We start from the raw sequence: 14,820 nt of genomic DNA, 5'->3' as shown, positions 1-14,820 counted from the left end.
ACCCGCTGCAATGTCAGCCATCTTTCCTCGGCTGTCATGTGATGGCAGGCCAACGCACGCTAAGAAACCGAATCCTAAGCGTCAATGTCAACCTGCTGCCGAGTCATTTCGTCTTCATTTGTGGTATCGCCATGTCGTGCCTTTAAAGCGTGCGGAAAGTGGATTATCCACGCCACTTGTCCCTGACATGGCGCCGCTAATACGAGCTGCTCTTGACCTGATGTTTGCGTGTCGCCGCCGCCTCCTGATTGGATTAACTTCCCATGTTGTGTGTGTCCGGGTCAATTACACAGAGCGGGCTGCCATTCCCAACCTCCGCCCCCCTCCCGTCTCCGCCTCCTTTCCACGCCCCCGAAGGCCTGCCCCCCCCCATACGCACCCTGTCACGGACACGCACACACCAACAGCCGCATCGCCGCCCGCCGCCCGGGGGAGCGCAATGTGGCCGCCGCCGCCGCCCGTGGCCTCTGTCTCCTTGTGTCGCGTCGCTCTGGCGTCCAGGGGTCATCTCAAGAAGGGCGGCTCATAATCAAGTCGATTAGCCAGTCTGATGGCCGTGCTAATTGGTCCGGGTTCGAACATTATCATTAGCGCCTCAAGTGCGGTCACGACGGGACACGGCCGTCAGAGGAGAGGGAGCCTAATAGCGCTAATTGTTGCTACTTATGCTGCGGGGGGGGGCAAGGGGGGGGCGTCCATGGGTGCTGAGGTGTTTATTTACGCAGTTTTTTCAGCTGTCTTTGTTGCGTACTAGCATGGGTTAGCTTGAGCGACGTCACGGCTTCAACCTGAGCGTCCATGGCTCTTCTCCAGACCAGTCTCAGACCAGTACGCCTCACTGGGCCGCTACTTCAGGGTGGAGTACTGCCTAGTACTAGTCCACCGCTATACACACTAAAGAAGAGTAAAAGTACATGTAAAAGTATTCCAAGCATAACATGGCTAAATGGAGTACTGCCTAGTACCAGTCCACCGCTATACACACTAAAGAAGAGTAAAAGTACATGTAAAAGTATTCCAAGCATAACATGGCTAAATGGAGTACTGCCTAGTACCAGTCCACCGCTATACACACTAAAGAAGAGTAAAAGTACATGTAAAAGTATTCCAAGCATAACATGGCTAAATGGAGTACTGCCTAGTACCAGTCCACCGCTATACACACTAAAGAATAGTAAAAGTACATGTAAAAGTATTCCAAGCATAACATGGCTAAATGGAGTACTGCCTAGTACCAGTCCACCGCTATACACACTACAGAATAGTAAAAGTACATGTAAAAGTATTCCAAGCATAACATGGCTAAATGGAGTACTGCCTAGTACCAGTCCACCGCTATACACACTACAGAATAGTAAAAGTACATGTAAAAGTATTCCAAGCATAACATGGCTAAATGGAGTCCAATACAAACGGGAGGCGTTCAAAGACCTGGTGATATGTGGTATTCTACACTGCTCGCTAGGTGTCAGCAACGTTACAGTGATCAGCACCGCAGGAAGTACTGCAGAAACAGGAAGTAAGACATGTGTGAGTCTACTGTATACTATGTCTTATTTTCTCTTATGTCTACTATATTAGGTAATAGGAGTACAAAGGTGACTATAGGGGTGTTATTTCATGTCTAGTGAGCTCTAATGAACATTGAGGAGGTGGTTTTCTATTATCTATTTTCTCATAGAAGTAATAAGAGTGTCAAGGTGACTATAGGGTTGTTATTTCATGTCTAGTGAGCTCTAATGAACATTGAGGAGGTGGTTTTCTATTATCTATTTTCTCATAGAAGTAATAAGAGTGTCAAGGTGACTATAGGGTTGCTATTTCAGGTCTCTAACAATGTCAAACAGCAGACTGCATAGACTGTAAAGATATTTTCTATGCCATAATTATTAGAGGCTGCACGGCGGATGAGTGGTTAGTGCACAGGCCTCACAGCTGGGAGACCCAAGTTGGATTCCCCCCTCGGCCATCTCTGTGTGGAGTTCTCCCCGTGCATGGGGGGCTTTTCTCCGGGTACTCCGGGGATTCTTACGATGCATAGAAGCCCAAATGAAGCTTTGGGTCATCGTTTGGGCGGATGTGACGTGTTCTTCTTTCCGTGGCTTGCTGAAGGTGTCAGCACCTTTCCCAGACGCCCCCCCCCCCCCCCAGGTCCCCGTAGCGCCTATTTGATCTCTCTGGAGGACTGTCAACTTAGCGTGCGTCTCTGAGGAAATTGAATTGTGCGTTTATTGAGGCGGCAGCGTGAATAGCGAAGATGCTAGGTTGATGTGAAAGTCAAACAAGCCCACCTGCCATTCATTCCTGTTTGTTTGCGTTTCTCCAGCTGGGAAAAACCTCCGGTTTTGTTCGGCGGCGCTTCGGCGCACAAAGAGAAGATGATGAAAGGTTGAATGGTTGATCCTCGGCGTTCCCGTCCCGTGCAGCCTGAACCAAAGCGTGAAAAGCAGCAGGTTGGGGACCGCTTCCTGATTGTGATGCAGGTCCGTACCTGGCCTACATAGCTACCTTTGCTCCGCCTCGGCTCGGCACGCCGGCACCCACGTGGCTGCCAATACGTTCGTTATCGCCGTGCGCTCCGGCGAGCCACTTCCGGGAGCTTCAAAGCGCGAGTCGTCGTGCTGTCAAAACAGGAGACGAACCTCAAACGCGTCGACGGAACGCCGAGAGACGCCTGTCAGTCGGCTCGAGCTTGTGCTTAAGTGTCGCTAAATATTCATGGCCGCTTATCTGCCTGCTGCAAGCTAAAGCGACTCCTGCTATTAGGAGACCCCCCCCCCCCACTCCCAGCCCCGCCCCTCTCGGTGATGTAACAGCTGCTCGGCGTTCGCGGAGAGTCAATAGGAGCACGCGTGTCCTCCGTGAGGGGGCACAGGTCAATTCCACAACAGCAGAGTGATATCACCTCCATCCTGCTGCTTCCTGTCCCGGCAGGGGGGGGTTAGCTACACGACACTGCCGCCCGCTGGCTGGATGGCGTTACTGCACCAAGTCCAGCTCAAGGAGGCAACACTCGGGGACATGATCATCCCTCGCTACATCGCGGTTTTTCGTGCATATATCCAGTAAAAAATGATGGCTTTATCGATTGATAACAAACGATGAGTTTAAAAAGAGGCACGTTGGCCAAAATGAGGCTTTTGAATCCGACAAACGGCAGAAGAAACTTCCACCTCATCCCTCGTTTATCCACGCCATAACTCACTTTCCACTAAGTAGGATTTAACGTTAATATACGGAACATTTTATACTCAGAGCACAGAATGTCAAAGGATGGGGCTTTAACATGATTAGAGCCCTCTGGGCAGGAAATAACACCCCTACAGTCACTCCTATTAACCAATATAGTAGCCATAATGCAACAAAAATATTTGTTATATTATATATTTGACATATTAGACAATGAAAACATGTTGAGGATGGGTAGGTACATGGGTAGGTAGTACATGGGTAGGTATACATGGGTAGGTAGTACATGGGTAGGTAGTACATGGGTAGGTACATGGGTAGGTAGTACATGGCTAGGTACATGGGTAGGTACATGGGTAGGTACATGGGTAGGTACATGGGTAGGTAGTACATGGGTAGGTACATGGGTAGGTACGTACATGGCAAGGTACATGGGTAGGTACATGGGTAGGTAGTACATGGGTAGGTAGTACATGGGTAGGTACATGGGTAGGTACATGGGTAGGTACATGGGTAGGTACATGGGTAGGTACATGGGTAGGTATATGGGTAGGTACATGGGTAGGTATACATGGGTAGGTACGTACATGGCAAGGTACATGGGTAGGTAGTACATGGGTAGGTATACATGGGTAGGTACATGGGTTGGTAGTACATGGGTAGGTATACATGGGTAGGTATACATGGGTAGGTACATGGGTAGGTACATGGGTAGGTACATGGGTAGGTAGTACATGGGTAGGTATACATGGGTAGGTATACATGGGTAGGTACATGGGTTGGTAGTACATGGGTAGGTATACATGGGTAGGTATACATGGGTAGGTACATGGGTAGGTACATGGGTAGGTACATGGGTAGGTACATGGGTAGGTACATGGGTAGGTACATGGGTAGGTAGTACATGGGTAGGTATACATGGGTAGGTATACATGGGTAGGTATACATGGGTAGGTAGTACATGGGTAGGTATACATGGGTAGGTATACATGGGTAGGTAGTACATGGCTAGGTACATGAGTAGGTACATGGGTAGGTAGTACATGGCTAGGTACATGAGTAGGTACATGGGTAGGTAGTACATGGGTAGGTACATGGGTAGGTATACATGGCAAGGTACATGGGTAGGTACATGGGTAGATATACATGGGTAGGTATACATGGGTAGGTACATGGGTAGGTACATGGGTAGGTACATGGGTAGGTACATGGCTAGGTACATGGGTAGGTACATGGGTAGGTACATGGGTAGGTACATGGGTAGGTACATGGGTAGGTACATGGGTAGGTACATGGGTAGGTACATGGGTAGATATACATGGGTAGGTATACATGGCTAGGTATACATGGCTAGGTATACATGGCTAGGTATACATGGCTAGGTACATGGGTAGGTATACATGGCTAGGTATACATGTGTAGGTGTGATAAGGAGTATAAGTAGTAAAATGTGACTTTGGGGTATAGTACTGTATGTGTTTACTTTGCTACTCCCACTGCACTCCATCAAAACCTTGTGAATAATTTTCTTTCATATTAAGCGGCGCTAGGTGTCACTTTTGTTTTCTTTTGCGTCGATTCTGCCGCCTCTGAGAGCGAGCGAGGACGTGCGTGGCGGTGGCGGTGGCGGTGGCGGTGGCGTGCGTGACGGTGGCATGCAGATGGCGAGCTCTCTCCGCTGCTTAAGCAGACAAAAGCTAGCTGAGGGACCTTCCGTCTCCTGAACGTGCCAGGAAGAGTCGGTACTTGGCACGAGTAGCAGAAACAATTAGCGTCACACAAGCACAGGCCCCGAGCTGTGTGGGGCGGGGAGAACAAAGATGGCGGCCAAACGCGGCGCTGAGAGGATCCCGCTCGTTTTTGGGAGCCGACTCCCGTCACGGCTCATTTAGCTGACGTGCTGCGCTTGTTTGTGCATTCTTCATGAGAACGCAGACAGAGGAAGCATCCCGTCCTTGGAGAACCCCCCCCCCCCCCCCCCCGTCACCGCTTCCCCCATCCTGCCTCCGAGCCGGGATCGGAAGTACGCCTCACACAAAACAATCCTGGATCCAAACACGGCTCATTATATTCCAGCTGCTTTGAAGGTACGACGCTAGATGCTAGATGCCGTGGATGCTAGCTCACCAGGGGAGCTCATGGGGGTCAGCGTGGAAAAGAAAGAAACTAGAAAGAGAACTGAAACTTCTCTCGTGGAAAAATGGCGGTGTACAACACGAGGCATGAAATACTCGATAGAAATACCACACAGTAGGATTCAAGTACATCATGTGAATATACCGTACGCATGTACTCCGTCCACCTGGTGACATCCATGACAACCACGCCCGTATTTAACATCATGTCTCAGAAAAACAATCAAACAATCAAACATAGAAAAAATGAAAATGAATGAATGACATTTCTACTCTGCTGCACTCTGGGTGTATGCTAGCAGCCCCGCCTCCACCCACTGAGACAAACTGGTTTCCTCATTTATGCTGTTTGGGTTTTTTTTTAATTTTCCAACAATTTCAACATCCTGTTAGTTTTCTTTCTAGAAATATTTGGACTTTATTGCCATAATATTATGACTTGACCCTGAAATTTCCTGTTGTGGGACAAATAAAGAAACATCTTCTCTTAAACTGACATTATTTCTCCAATAATGAGCAGTTTCTTGTTGCAATTGTTAATATTTTCATTTTATTACAATTAAATTCCATCTTTTATCCCCAAAGTTTGTTTTATGTTGTCCGACAATTTCGATATTCGATTGGTGTTGCTTCGGCAGTCATAATCTTTTGGGACGGCTTTTAACGCTCCATAATTAAATACATATGATTATAGTTATAGTTATAGTTGTTTTGACTGGTTTAACATACAGTTTGTGTATTTAAGAACAGGGTGTATTTTTAATCTTACGTCAGCCAAAGCACGCCAACCGGAATAAACCCGGAAGTTGCTACGTCATCAACAAGCGACATTGTTGAGTGACTCGCAGCTCAGCGAGCAAAACAAACTCATATCACCACTCATATCAAGACTTGATAACCCGATATATTTTTCATCTTCGGTAAAATGACTTAGATTTAGTTTTGGCGTAAATGTAAATCTTACATGAGGAACTTACATGTCATTTCCTTGCTTTGCGTTGATTGGCTGGTAGAAGTCCTCCTTTTCATCCTCCCCTTCCCTTGTCGTCTCTGTGAAAGGTCAAAGTCTCATTTGGTTCCCCAAAAACAACCAACCATGAGCGGGTGGAAAATGTCTGCACACGCCAGATGTCTGGTCTGCGTGGGACTGTCTCTTCTACTGACAGGTATCAAGGAGGACGCCGGGTGTCACTTGGGGGCAATGACCCCGTGGTTGTCTTGAAGGTGCGGGGAAGTCCGCGTACGTGGGGAAGAGTCACAGCGGCGGAAAGGACGATGCGGTGCTGCAGTACGTCGTTGACAACTCCCTGAGGGAACATCCGGTCCTCGCCAAACTCAGGCTGGTGCATAAAAAACACCAAATCGTTTTGCTTTCATTTTGCTTGGCCTGTAGAATGTCATCATGCTAACCTCGGAATTCATTTTAATCATCTCCCATTCTTTGAACCGACGTTATTAAAAGTACTTGATTTCACAGCACACCAAAAGAATGTACAGTACCTGTACTGCATATTGTATCTGGATCTGAGCAGTTCGCATCATGACCGCCAGAGGGTGATGAAGGGAAGCTTTTGCTGGCACATCCTTGTTGTGTTTGGTGGACTAAGAAGTCAGATGTTGTATTCCCTCCACCACAAGAATGATTGCATGTGATTTCAGATAACTATGGCGGACGAGCAGAGCGGAATGATGGTAGCCAGAGAACAAGCCCAGCTGATGGCTAACCTCATGAAACTCATCAACGCAAGCAAAGCTATTGAAATTGGTGAGGTTGCCACGTGTACAGCACATTTACCTACTTTTACTCCTAGTTCTATCATATTTAGCCACAAGTATTTGCATCTCGTTATATTTCAACCATTGTTTTCTCATGACTATGGACCTCTGTACTCTGTATGATCCATGGCATGTAGCATGTACTTGTACCCTACAGGGATGTACACGGGGTACAACGCACTCAGCATGGCGCTGGCCGTGCCGCTTAACGGACAAGTGGTAGCATGTGAAACAAACGGCGTCTACGTGGACATCGCCAAACCGTTTTTTCAGGAGGTGACTAGTTACATAAGACAATATGTTTTACCAAAGAATGACTTTGGTAATCTCGTGAGTCAACCAGCTTCATAAATATGCTTCATCAAACAGCCTGATCAAAATAAAGAAAAGCACTGTGGCGTTCAATCGACATTAAAGGTTGGACCAATCAGATCATTGATCCCTCCGACCGCTTCCTGATTGGACACATTGATGTAATTCATGTTGCATTCTGGTACCGAATGATGACGCGTCAATATCATGACTAACAATCATATGGCAAGTACTAATCATCCAAATGTATATGAATGATGAATATATGTATTTCATTCTAGGAATGAATATGTGACTTGATAGGCTTCGTTTATGACAAGCGTCTTTTTCCCCACGCAGGCGGGAGTGGACAGGAAGATCGAAGTGCGACTGCAAGCGGCGATGACCACGCTAGGTAAGAACCTCATCTGCCATTTCCCATCGACTTCTCATCTGCCATTTCCTGTTCTTTTCTAGATGAGCTGATTTCAGCTGGAGGGAATGGAACCTTCGACTTTGTATTCATTGATGCTGACAAGGCCAACTATGATGGCTACTATGAAAAGTCCTTACAGCTCATTCGGAAAGGGGGCGTCATCGCTATTGATAACGTAGGTGACATCTTCTAGAACGTGTCTCCTCATTGTGACTGAGTGTGTGTGTGTGTGAAGGTGCTATGGGGCGGCAGGGTCGTGGACCCGGCCCCTGACGACATCACTTCCAGGACACTGGATGCGCTCAATAAGAAGCTCCACAAGGACCAGAGGATCGACCTGAGCATGGTCACCGTGGGGGACGGGCTGACTATCGCTATTAAACGATAAACGCCGTCCAAGGAACCGGGTCAGTTACGGGTGGGAAACCTCCACCCCACGTGCAAAACTTGGACCAGAAGGGCACTGGATGCGTCCCACCAGGAACTTTAAAAACAAATAAAGCTTTAAAAATGCTAACAAAGTGTTTAATAAACGTGTTATTGTTTAACAGGCCCCCAATAGGAAACACCTGTTACAGTACAACTTTATTTAAATTGATTAATAGGTTATTATTAATAGGTAATTAGGTAGAAAATTACTGTGTCTGTTTGGGAAAAAAAGACTGGGTTGGATGGAGGAGATTGATTTGCTGTGGTGACCCCTGAGGGAAAAGCCGGAAGGAGAAAGAAGAGTTTTTGGGGAAAAAAGATCAGTATTAATAATCGAATTCTACTTTGCAGAAACTGGCATAATTGGTGGGGTATGGTAGTAATCGGCCATAAAGGAGGATGACTGGTACATTGGGTTACATGGGGTGTGGTAGTCATCCACCTTAAAGGAGGATGACCGATACGCATGGTAGTCATCCGCCCTAAAGGAGGATGACTGGTACATTGGGTTACATGGGGTGTGGTAGTCATCCGCCCTAAAGGAGGATGACCGGTACGCATGGTAGTCATCCGCCCTAAAGGAGGATGACCGGTACGCGTGGTAGTCATCCGCCCTAAAGGAGGATGACCGGTACGCGTGGTAGTCATCCGCCCTAAAGGAGGATGACCGGTACGCGTGGTAGTCATCCGCCCTAAAGGAGGATGACCGGTACGCGTGGTAGTCATCCGCCCTAAAGGAGGATGACCGGTACGCATGGTGACAAGGTGTGAAAAGGCCCGTATGAATAAATGGTGACGGCGTTGCAAGTCAGTCAGTCGGCAGTCGGAGTTGAAAGACTTTATTGAAAAGTTAGCATACACAAAAGGAGCTCCGTGTAGAAGGTGACTTACGCTTAACTCCTCTTTGAGATTTCATAGTTTGGCTTTTGAAGAACTCCCAAATGCATTTGCTCGCTCGATCGGCCAACACAAACCCAAAAACTGCCTTGTTGTAGGTTGTGATGGCCGAGGGGGGGCAGAGCTTCAGCTGGGGTGGTGTGAGCGGCAAGGAGGGAAGGGAAGCCTGGTGTATTCTTAAAACTGAGGAATATCAGAGGGTGTTTGAACAAGGAAGGAGGCGTGTGCGGTCGGGCATTTGGTGGCGGTGCCGGACAGGAACATGATTACATGTAAGATATAAATAATACAAAGAAAAGCAGTGGCGTGACGCCGTGCTCAGAGTTTGTTGTTGTAGCCTTTGAACCCGATCTCTTCAAGATGTCCCCCGCTTGCTGGTTGGGAAATAACCTTAAGGCCAAATGTTGCTTCTGATATTCCGGAGTTCTTAGTGCGGGAGGAAACGCTTTAGGCTTCCAGTTCCAAGCCCAGACCCAACTTGTGGCCTCCGGCGTTGATGTTCTTCCCGTCCACCAGGCCAGCCAGGGTGAGTTTCACACCTGTGCAGGTAAGGAGCTGACGTTATGCACACCGACGCCGCCCGCTCGTATCCTCTGCTGGCCTAGCGCCGCAGGGTGGTCAACCACGCAATGGATGGCAGTAGCTGCATTGCTATGACGAGGGCGGACCTACGTGACCTTTGGCCTTGGAATGTGGAGGGGCTAGCTAGTCATGCTAATCAACACGCTAACTTTCTATCAGAAGTTATCTGAATGACGTTAAAATACATCATAATTTGAAGTGAAGTAGATATTCATAATCAGCCTTTTCACCTTGATGACAACGCTGATATGTGAACGATATAAACATCTTAGCATATCTTCTCATGATTCCCTTTTGGGGGAGGTGTGTAAAAGGAGGAAGTGGGTTTGATGTTGCAGACTCACCTGGTCTAAGAGTCTGGGTGTAGCCGATCCCCACCAGGCTGTTGTTGTTCACCTTAGCCTGCAAAAGACGCAGAAGATGCAAAAGCGTTGCCGCCATCTTGCAGGTTGAATGTTCCCGACGGCGCTCTCCTCCGGCCGGTAACTTACGCTGACGGAGGCATCCTTGTCCAGCTGGTACTTGGCGGCGATGCCAAAGCGCGTGCTGTTGCTGCCGGCGGTCCATGCCAGGTTGACCGCCGTCTCCAGCTTGTCGCTGACCTTCTGGTAGATGGACCCTCCAAACTCAGCTCCATCGTTTCTTCACCGAGAACACAAAGATGGGTGAGATGAACTGGACCAGGACCTGCTGGATACTGGCATGCTAGCATACTCACACGTTGGTATGCAGCTGGAAGTCTCCCGTCTTGTAGCCAATGGCAAAGTTGTTCTGGGTCATCTTGGATTTGGCGGTGTCAAAGGTCATCTGGTAACCGGCCAGCCAGCCCTCGTAGCCCACCACGCCCGCTCCATGGATGGTGGGGCCGGCGAAATCGAAGTCCACGTCGCAGCCCAGGTTGACGTACTCGCGCTTGTAGGCGGTCTTGACCTTGCCGCTCTTCTTGCTGCGTGGTCGTACGGGTGATGCAACGTTCTTATGGTTATGAAATCATACTCCAAACATGACTGCTTCATCAATGACCTTAACCCGGCACATGCTGGCCTTTCCCATTCTTAGCAAGGCCCCTGAATGCGCTGCCCGCCTCCACATGCACCCTCTGGCCTCCTAAAGGCCTCGGAGCTTCTCAAGTAAAAAAAGTAATCCTGTGACCACACTAAGGCGTTTTGGCCTCAGTAACGCACGACCTCTAATGGCACGACCTCTACGCTAGGCATCACCAATGGCACGACCTCTACGCTAGGCATCACCAATGGCGTGACCTCTACGCTAGGCATCACCAATGGCGTGACCTCTACGCTAGGCATCACCAATGGCACGACCTCTACGCTAGGCATCACCAATGGCATGACCTCTACGCTAGGCATCACCAATGGCGTGACCTCTACGCTAGGCATCACCAATGGCGTGACCTCTACGCTAGGCATCACCAATGGCGTGACCTCTACGCTAGGCATCACCAATGGCGTGACCTCTACGCTAGGCATCACCAATGGCGTGACCTCTACGCTAGGCATCACCAATGGCGTGACCTCTACGCTAGGCATCACCAATGGCGTGACCTCTACGCTAGGCATCACCGATGGCGTGACCTCTACGTTAGGCATCACCGATGGCGTGACCTCTACGTTAGGCATCACCGATGGCGTGACCTCTACGTTAGGCATCACCGATGGCGTGACCTCTACGTTAGGCATCACCGATGGCACGACCTCTACGTTAGGCATCACCGATGGCACGACCTCTACGTTAGGCATCACCGATGGCACGACCTCTACGTTAGGCATCACCGATGGCACGACCTCTACGCTAGGCATCACCGATGGCGTGACCTCTACGCTAGGCATCACCGATGGCGTGACCTCTACGCTAGGCATCACCGATGGCGTGACCTCTACGCTAGGCATCACCGATGACGTGACCTCTACGCTAGGCATCACCAATGGCGTGACCTCTACGCTAGGCATCACCAATGGCGTGACCTCTACGCTAGGCATCACTCATGGCATGACCTCTACGCTAGGAATCACTCATGGCATGACCTCTACGCTAGGCATCACCGATGGCATGACCTCTACGCTAGGCATCACCGATGGCATGACCTCTACGCTAGGCATCACCGATGGCATGACCTCTACGCTAGGCATCACCGATGGCATGACCTCTACGCTAGGCATCACCGATGGCATGACCTCTACGCTAGGCATCACCGATGGCATGACCTCTACGCTAGGCATCACCAATGGCATGACCTCTAGGCTAGGCATCACCAATGGCGTGACCTCTACGCTAGGCATCACCAATGGCGTGACCTCTACGCTAGGCATCACCAATGGCGTGACCTCTACGCTAGGCATCACCAATGGCGTGACCTCTACGCTAGGCATCACTCATGGCATGACCTTTCACGCTGCATGGAGACCCATTTAAGTTGGGCTGGATCAGGATCCAATAACCACCATAGAGAAGGATTACTGGAATACTGGATTACTGGCTTTAGGCAGTACCTTTACTTTAGAACTTCTTAGCATATCTTTACCAAATGTGAAAGTGGAACCCCCCCCGCAGTAGAAGCACAGGTTGAAAAAGAGATGATCATACCCAGTATTTGGGGAGAAGGTTGTGTCAAAGGTCAACTTCAGTCCCTTGGCAATCTGGAGAAACCATGAAAACCAAATGAAACGCAGCGTGATGGTGGCGGCGATGATGATGATGATAATGATGGTGGTGGTGGCGATGATGGTGGTAGTGATTGTGGTGATGGTGGTGATGATGACGGTGACGGTAATGCCCGTGTGCTTTCACGAGTGCGTGGCGTCCTTGCCTGATCTTCGATGGTGATTTCTGTTCCCAGGGTGTTGTCGGTGTTCCACTTCTCGGTGAAGGTCAGGCCGTATTCGGCCCGCTTGTACTTGGTTTCCAGGCTGCCAACAACTTTGCTGGTGTCCGTGTTGGAGGAACCCGATGTCTTGAATTCCTGCGCAGACAAACATCCAATGAAATCACAGCAAAGGAACATAAACTCGGACATGACAGATCTTGCTCGGCACGTCTAGCCTCAGCATGGTTTAACTCAAGAGAATGACATCGCCGACGAGCACAATGCATCCCGCAGGGCACAGCCCCAATGGTTGGGGGCACCCATGCGGCCGCATCGCTCGTGTTTCAAAGCGGGTGTCCGGTCAGATTGTTTTACCCTTCCCACCCTAGACTCAGATTAGACTCAGACCCTGACCTCCTAAAAAGTCTTGGATTGTGTTTCAAAGGAAAGGCATTTAAAAAAGGTACATTATGCAAAACATTCACAGAGATGAGGCTCAACCCTGACTGGCACCATGCATGCTGTTCAATAATGACATGACAACTGATTGACAGGGCAACTTCCACAGTGGGAGACTGGTAAAACAGCTTACCACTCCGCTGGCTGACTTGGTCTTGACGTCAAGCTTCACCAGGCCAAAACCTGAATAGACAAGGCCGTTTTTCCGTCAATTTGGCAGGTAAAACACTTCAAACATCTTCAGGTACTCATACCGTAGCCTTTGTTGAAGATGTCCTTTGCGGACTTGCCCAGATCAGCGTATGAAGGAGGCACGGCCATCGTTTCTGCACGCAGGGATCAAAAATATACACAGTTACTACTAGTCATCGGTCAGCAAAACACAAACATTCACATACAACCGACATTGATTCTCCTAAAATCACAATTCCTAATGCTGCTCTGGAAACCAAATGGAAACAAACGCAACGTTTTAGAGGCTAGGACTCCACTGGTGTCAAAGCCATGATAAATATCCCCGCATGTCACATCACCAAAGTCAAACATGCAATATTATACGATGAAAGTGGAACATACCTACTTAAAATAAATGACAAAAAATAGGTCAATTATTTCATTAAACGGGAACCACAATGGATCAAATTCAAACGATGCCCAACCCAAGTGTTGTGTTGGTGGAGTTGTCCAATTAGCATACTACGGTCAGTTGGGATGCCGGCTACTGTACGGACATGTCCCACAGACTGTCACTTTTATCTGTGGCGGGCACCAAGAATAAATGAATGTATGTAGGGACAAGCATATGCTCCCCCTTTGACATAAGTCAGGTTACATCCAATCCTCTGGTCAGAAACAAATAAATCGTCCATTTGAGGAGTGGGAATACTCCCCAAAATGTCCCATCCCAGCTGTAAAGACAATTCCTTCCCCATTCAACATTGGCTAGCGGCTTTGAAGTCGAATGCGGTGAGAATTTAGACCTCCGTGCACAAGCGCTAAGACATCAACCTCCAAAGCCCGTTTGTCGTCGCCGCTTTGCATTTAAAGTCCTAAGTGACGTAGCCATCCACTCCCGGGGCATCGCAGCGGTGGCCTGGCAGCCTCGGACAAGGTTAATGTGCGACTGAGGCGAGAGTCCTTTGGTAGACCCGGTCCAACCCAAGCTTACTTCTTATCGTTAGTTGGTTTAAAACCAAGGCGGGTGGAGGCGGCACACGCTGGTGCGAATTAGCGGCACGTCAAAGTGATGGGAGCCGTCGAGCCGTGTCACTCTGCACAAACAGGCCGCAAGGACGGTTAACCGACTTATAAGCCCTTACCCGGAAACCTTATTTAAGACGATAAGCCACACATTGATCCCCAAAGCGGTGGACACGTTTTGCAGTTTTAAACACAACAGAAGTGAATTACCACCACACATGAGTCAGACGCAGCATGCCCACCACAGCTAGCTTAGCTAACACCGCTAAAGCTAGCAAGAGTTACCGGCAAGTTCCAGCGCGTCTTCCGGCCTGATAGCGACTACCACAGCAGTTCTACCCCAATCAAAGGCGTCTCTTACCGGTGGTAGATTTGGCTCAAGGTGGACTAAAGTGACTTTTTAGGAGCGATGTTCCTCAAACCGCACTGGGCGAGGCAAGCGGCACCGTTGGAGGACGAGCTGAAGGAGACTCCGCTGCAATGAAACCTGACCTATCACAGTCGTAGCGTAGGACCGGGGCTGTCCACGGCTTTGCCCGAATAAAAAATATGTTTTGTTTAATTTCGATGTAATATTAAAAGTGCCTCATTATCCATTTGGATAT

The 14,820-nt window shown here is 49.0% G+C and overlaps 2 protein-coding genes and 1 long non-coding RNA gene across 3 annotated transcripts in view; 1 reads left to right on the top strand and 2 right to left on the bottom strand.

Annotated features, from left to right (window-relative positions):
* LOC131108076 (uncharacterized) overlaps positions 1-6,837 on the bottom strand; it is a 44,665-nt gene extending 37,828 nt beyond the window's left edge. Inside the window, exon 1 of the long non-coding RNA XR_009120395.1 lies at positions 6,302-6,837. This is a non-coding gene — a long non-coding RNA (uncharacterized LOC131108076). The remainder of the gene's footprint in view (positions 1-6,301) is intronic.
* Positions 6,345-8,348, top strand: LOC131108073 (catechol O-methyltransferase domain-containing protein 1-like). Its single transcript, XM_058058826.1, has 7 exons — positions 6,345-6,490; positions 6,549-6,667; positions 6,984-7,089; positions 7,258-7,376; positions 7,752-7,806; positions 7,869-8,002; positions 8,063-8,348. The coding sequence occupies exons 1-7, from the start codon at positions 6,421-6,423 to the stop codon at positions 8,213-8,215; spliced, it is 756 nt and encodes a 251-aa protein (XP_057914809.1). The 5' UTR covers positions 6,345-6,420; the 3' UTR covers positions 8,216-8,348.
* Positions 8,349-9,079: 731 nt separating this feature from the next.
* Positions 9,080-14,738, bottom strand: LOC131107869 (voltage-dependent anion-selective channel protein 2). Its single transcript, XM_058058297.1, has 9 exons — positions 14,577-14,738; positions 13,270-13,341; positions 13,149-13,198; positions 12,560-12,712; positions 12,337-12,389; positions 10,454-10,681; positions 10,227-10,377; positions 10,080-10,137; positions 9,080-9,692 (listed from the first exon to the last, which is right to left on the bottom strand). The coding sequence occupies exons 2-9, from the start codon at positions 13,334-13,336 to the stop codon at positions 9,601-9,603; spliced, it is 852 nt and encodes a 283-aa protein (XP_057914280.1). The 5' UTR covers positions 13,337-13,341; positions 14,577-14,738; the 3' UTR covers positions 9,080-9,600.
* Between the last annotated feature and the right edge of the window lie 82 nt (positions 14,739-14,820).

The sequence above is a fragment of the Doryrhamphus excisus genome, chromosome 20 (genome assembly GCF_030265055.1).
Source record: "Doryrhamphus excisus isolate RoL2022-K1 chromosome 20, RoL_Dexc_1.0, whole genome shotgun sequence".
In the NCBI taxonomy this organism is placed as follows: Eukaryota; Metazoa; Chordata; class Actinopteri; order Syngnathiformes; family Syngnathidae; genus Doryrhamphus; species Doryrhamphus excisus.
Note: the sequence above shows the minus strand (reverse complement) of the source record. Positions and strands in the feature narration are given on the sequence as shown.

Excerpts from the sequence above, each read along its gene's own strand:
- LOC131108073 (XM_058058826.1), top strand. The coding sequence starts at position 6,421 with ATGAGCGGGTGGAAAATGTCTGCACACGCCAGATGTCTGGTCTGCGTG. Across the intron at positions 6,668-6,983 it reads TCCTCGCCAAACTCAGGCTG|ATAACTATGGCGGACGAGCA; the intron begins GTGCATAAAAAA and ends ATGTGATTTCAG. Across the intron at positions 7,807-7,868 it reads AGCGGCGATGACCACGCTAG|ATGAGCTGATTTCAGCTGGA; the intron begins GTAAGAACCTCA and ends GTTCTTTTCTAG.
- LOC131107869 (XM_058058297.1), bottom strand. The coding sequence starts at position 13,336 with ATGGCCGTGCCTCCTTCATACGCTGATCTGGGCAAGTCCGCAAAGGAC. Across the intron at positions 13,199-13,269 it reads CATCTTCAACAAAGGCTACG|GTTTTGGCCTGGTGAAGCTT; the intron begins GTATGAGTACCT and ends TTGTCTATTCAG. Across the intron at positions 10,378-10,453 it reads TTCCAGCTGCATACCAACGT|AAACGATGGAGCTGAGTTTG; the intron begins GTGAGTATGCTA and ends TTCTCGGTGAAG.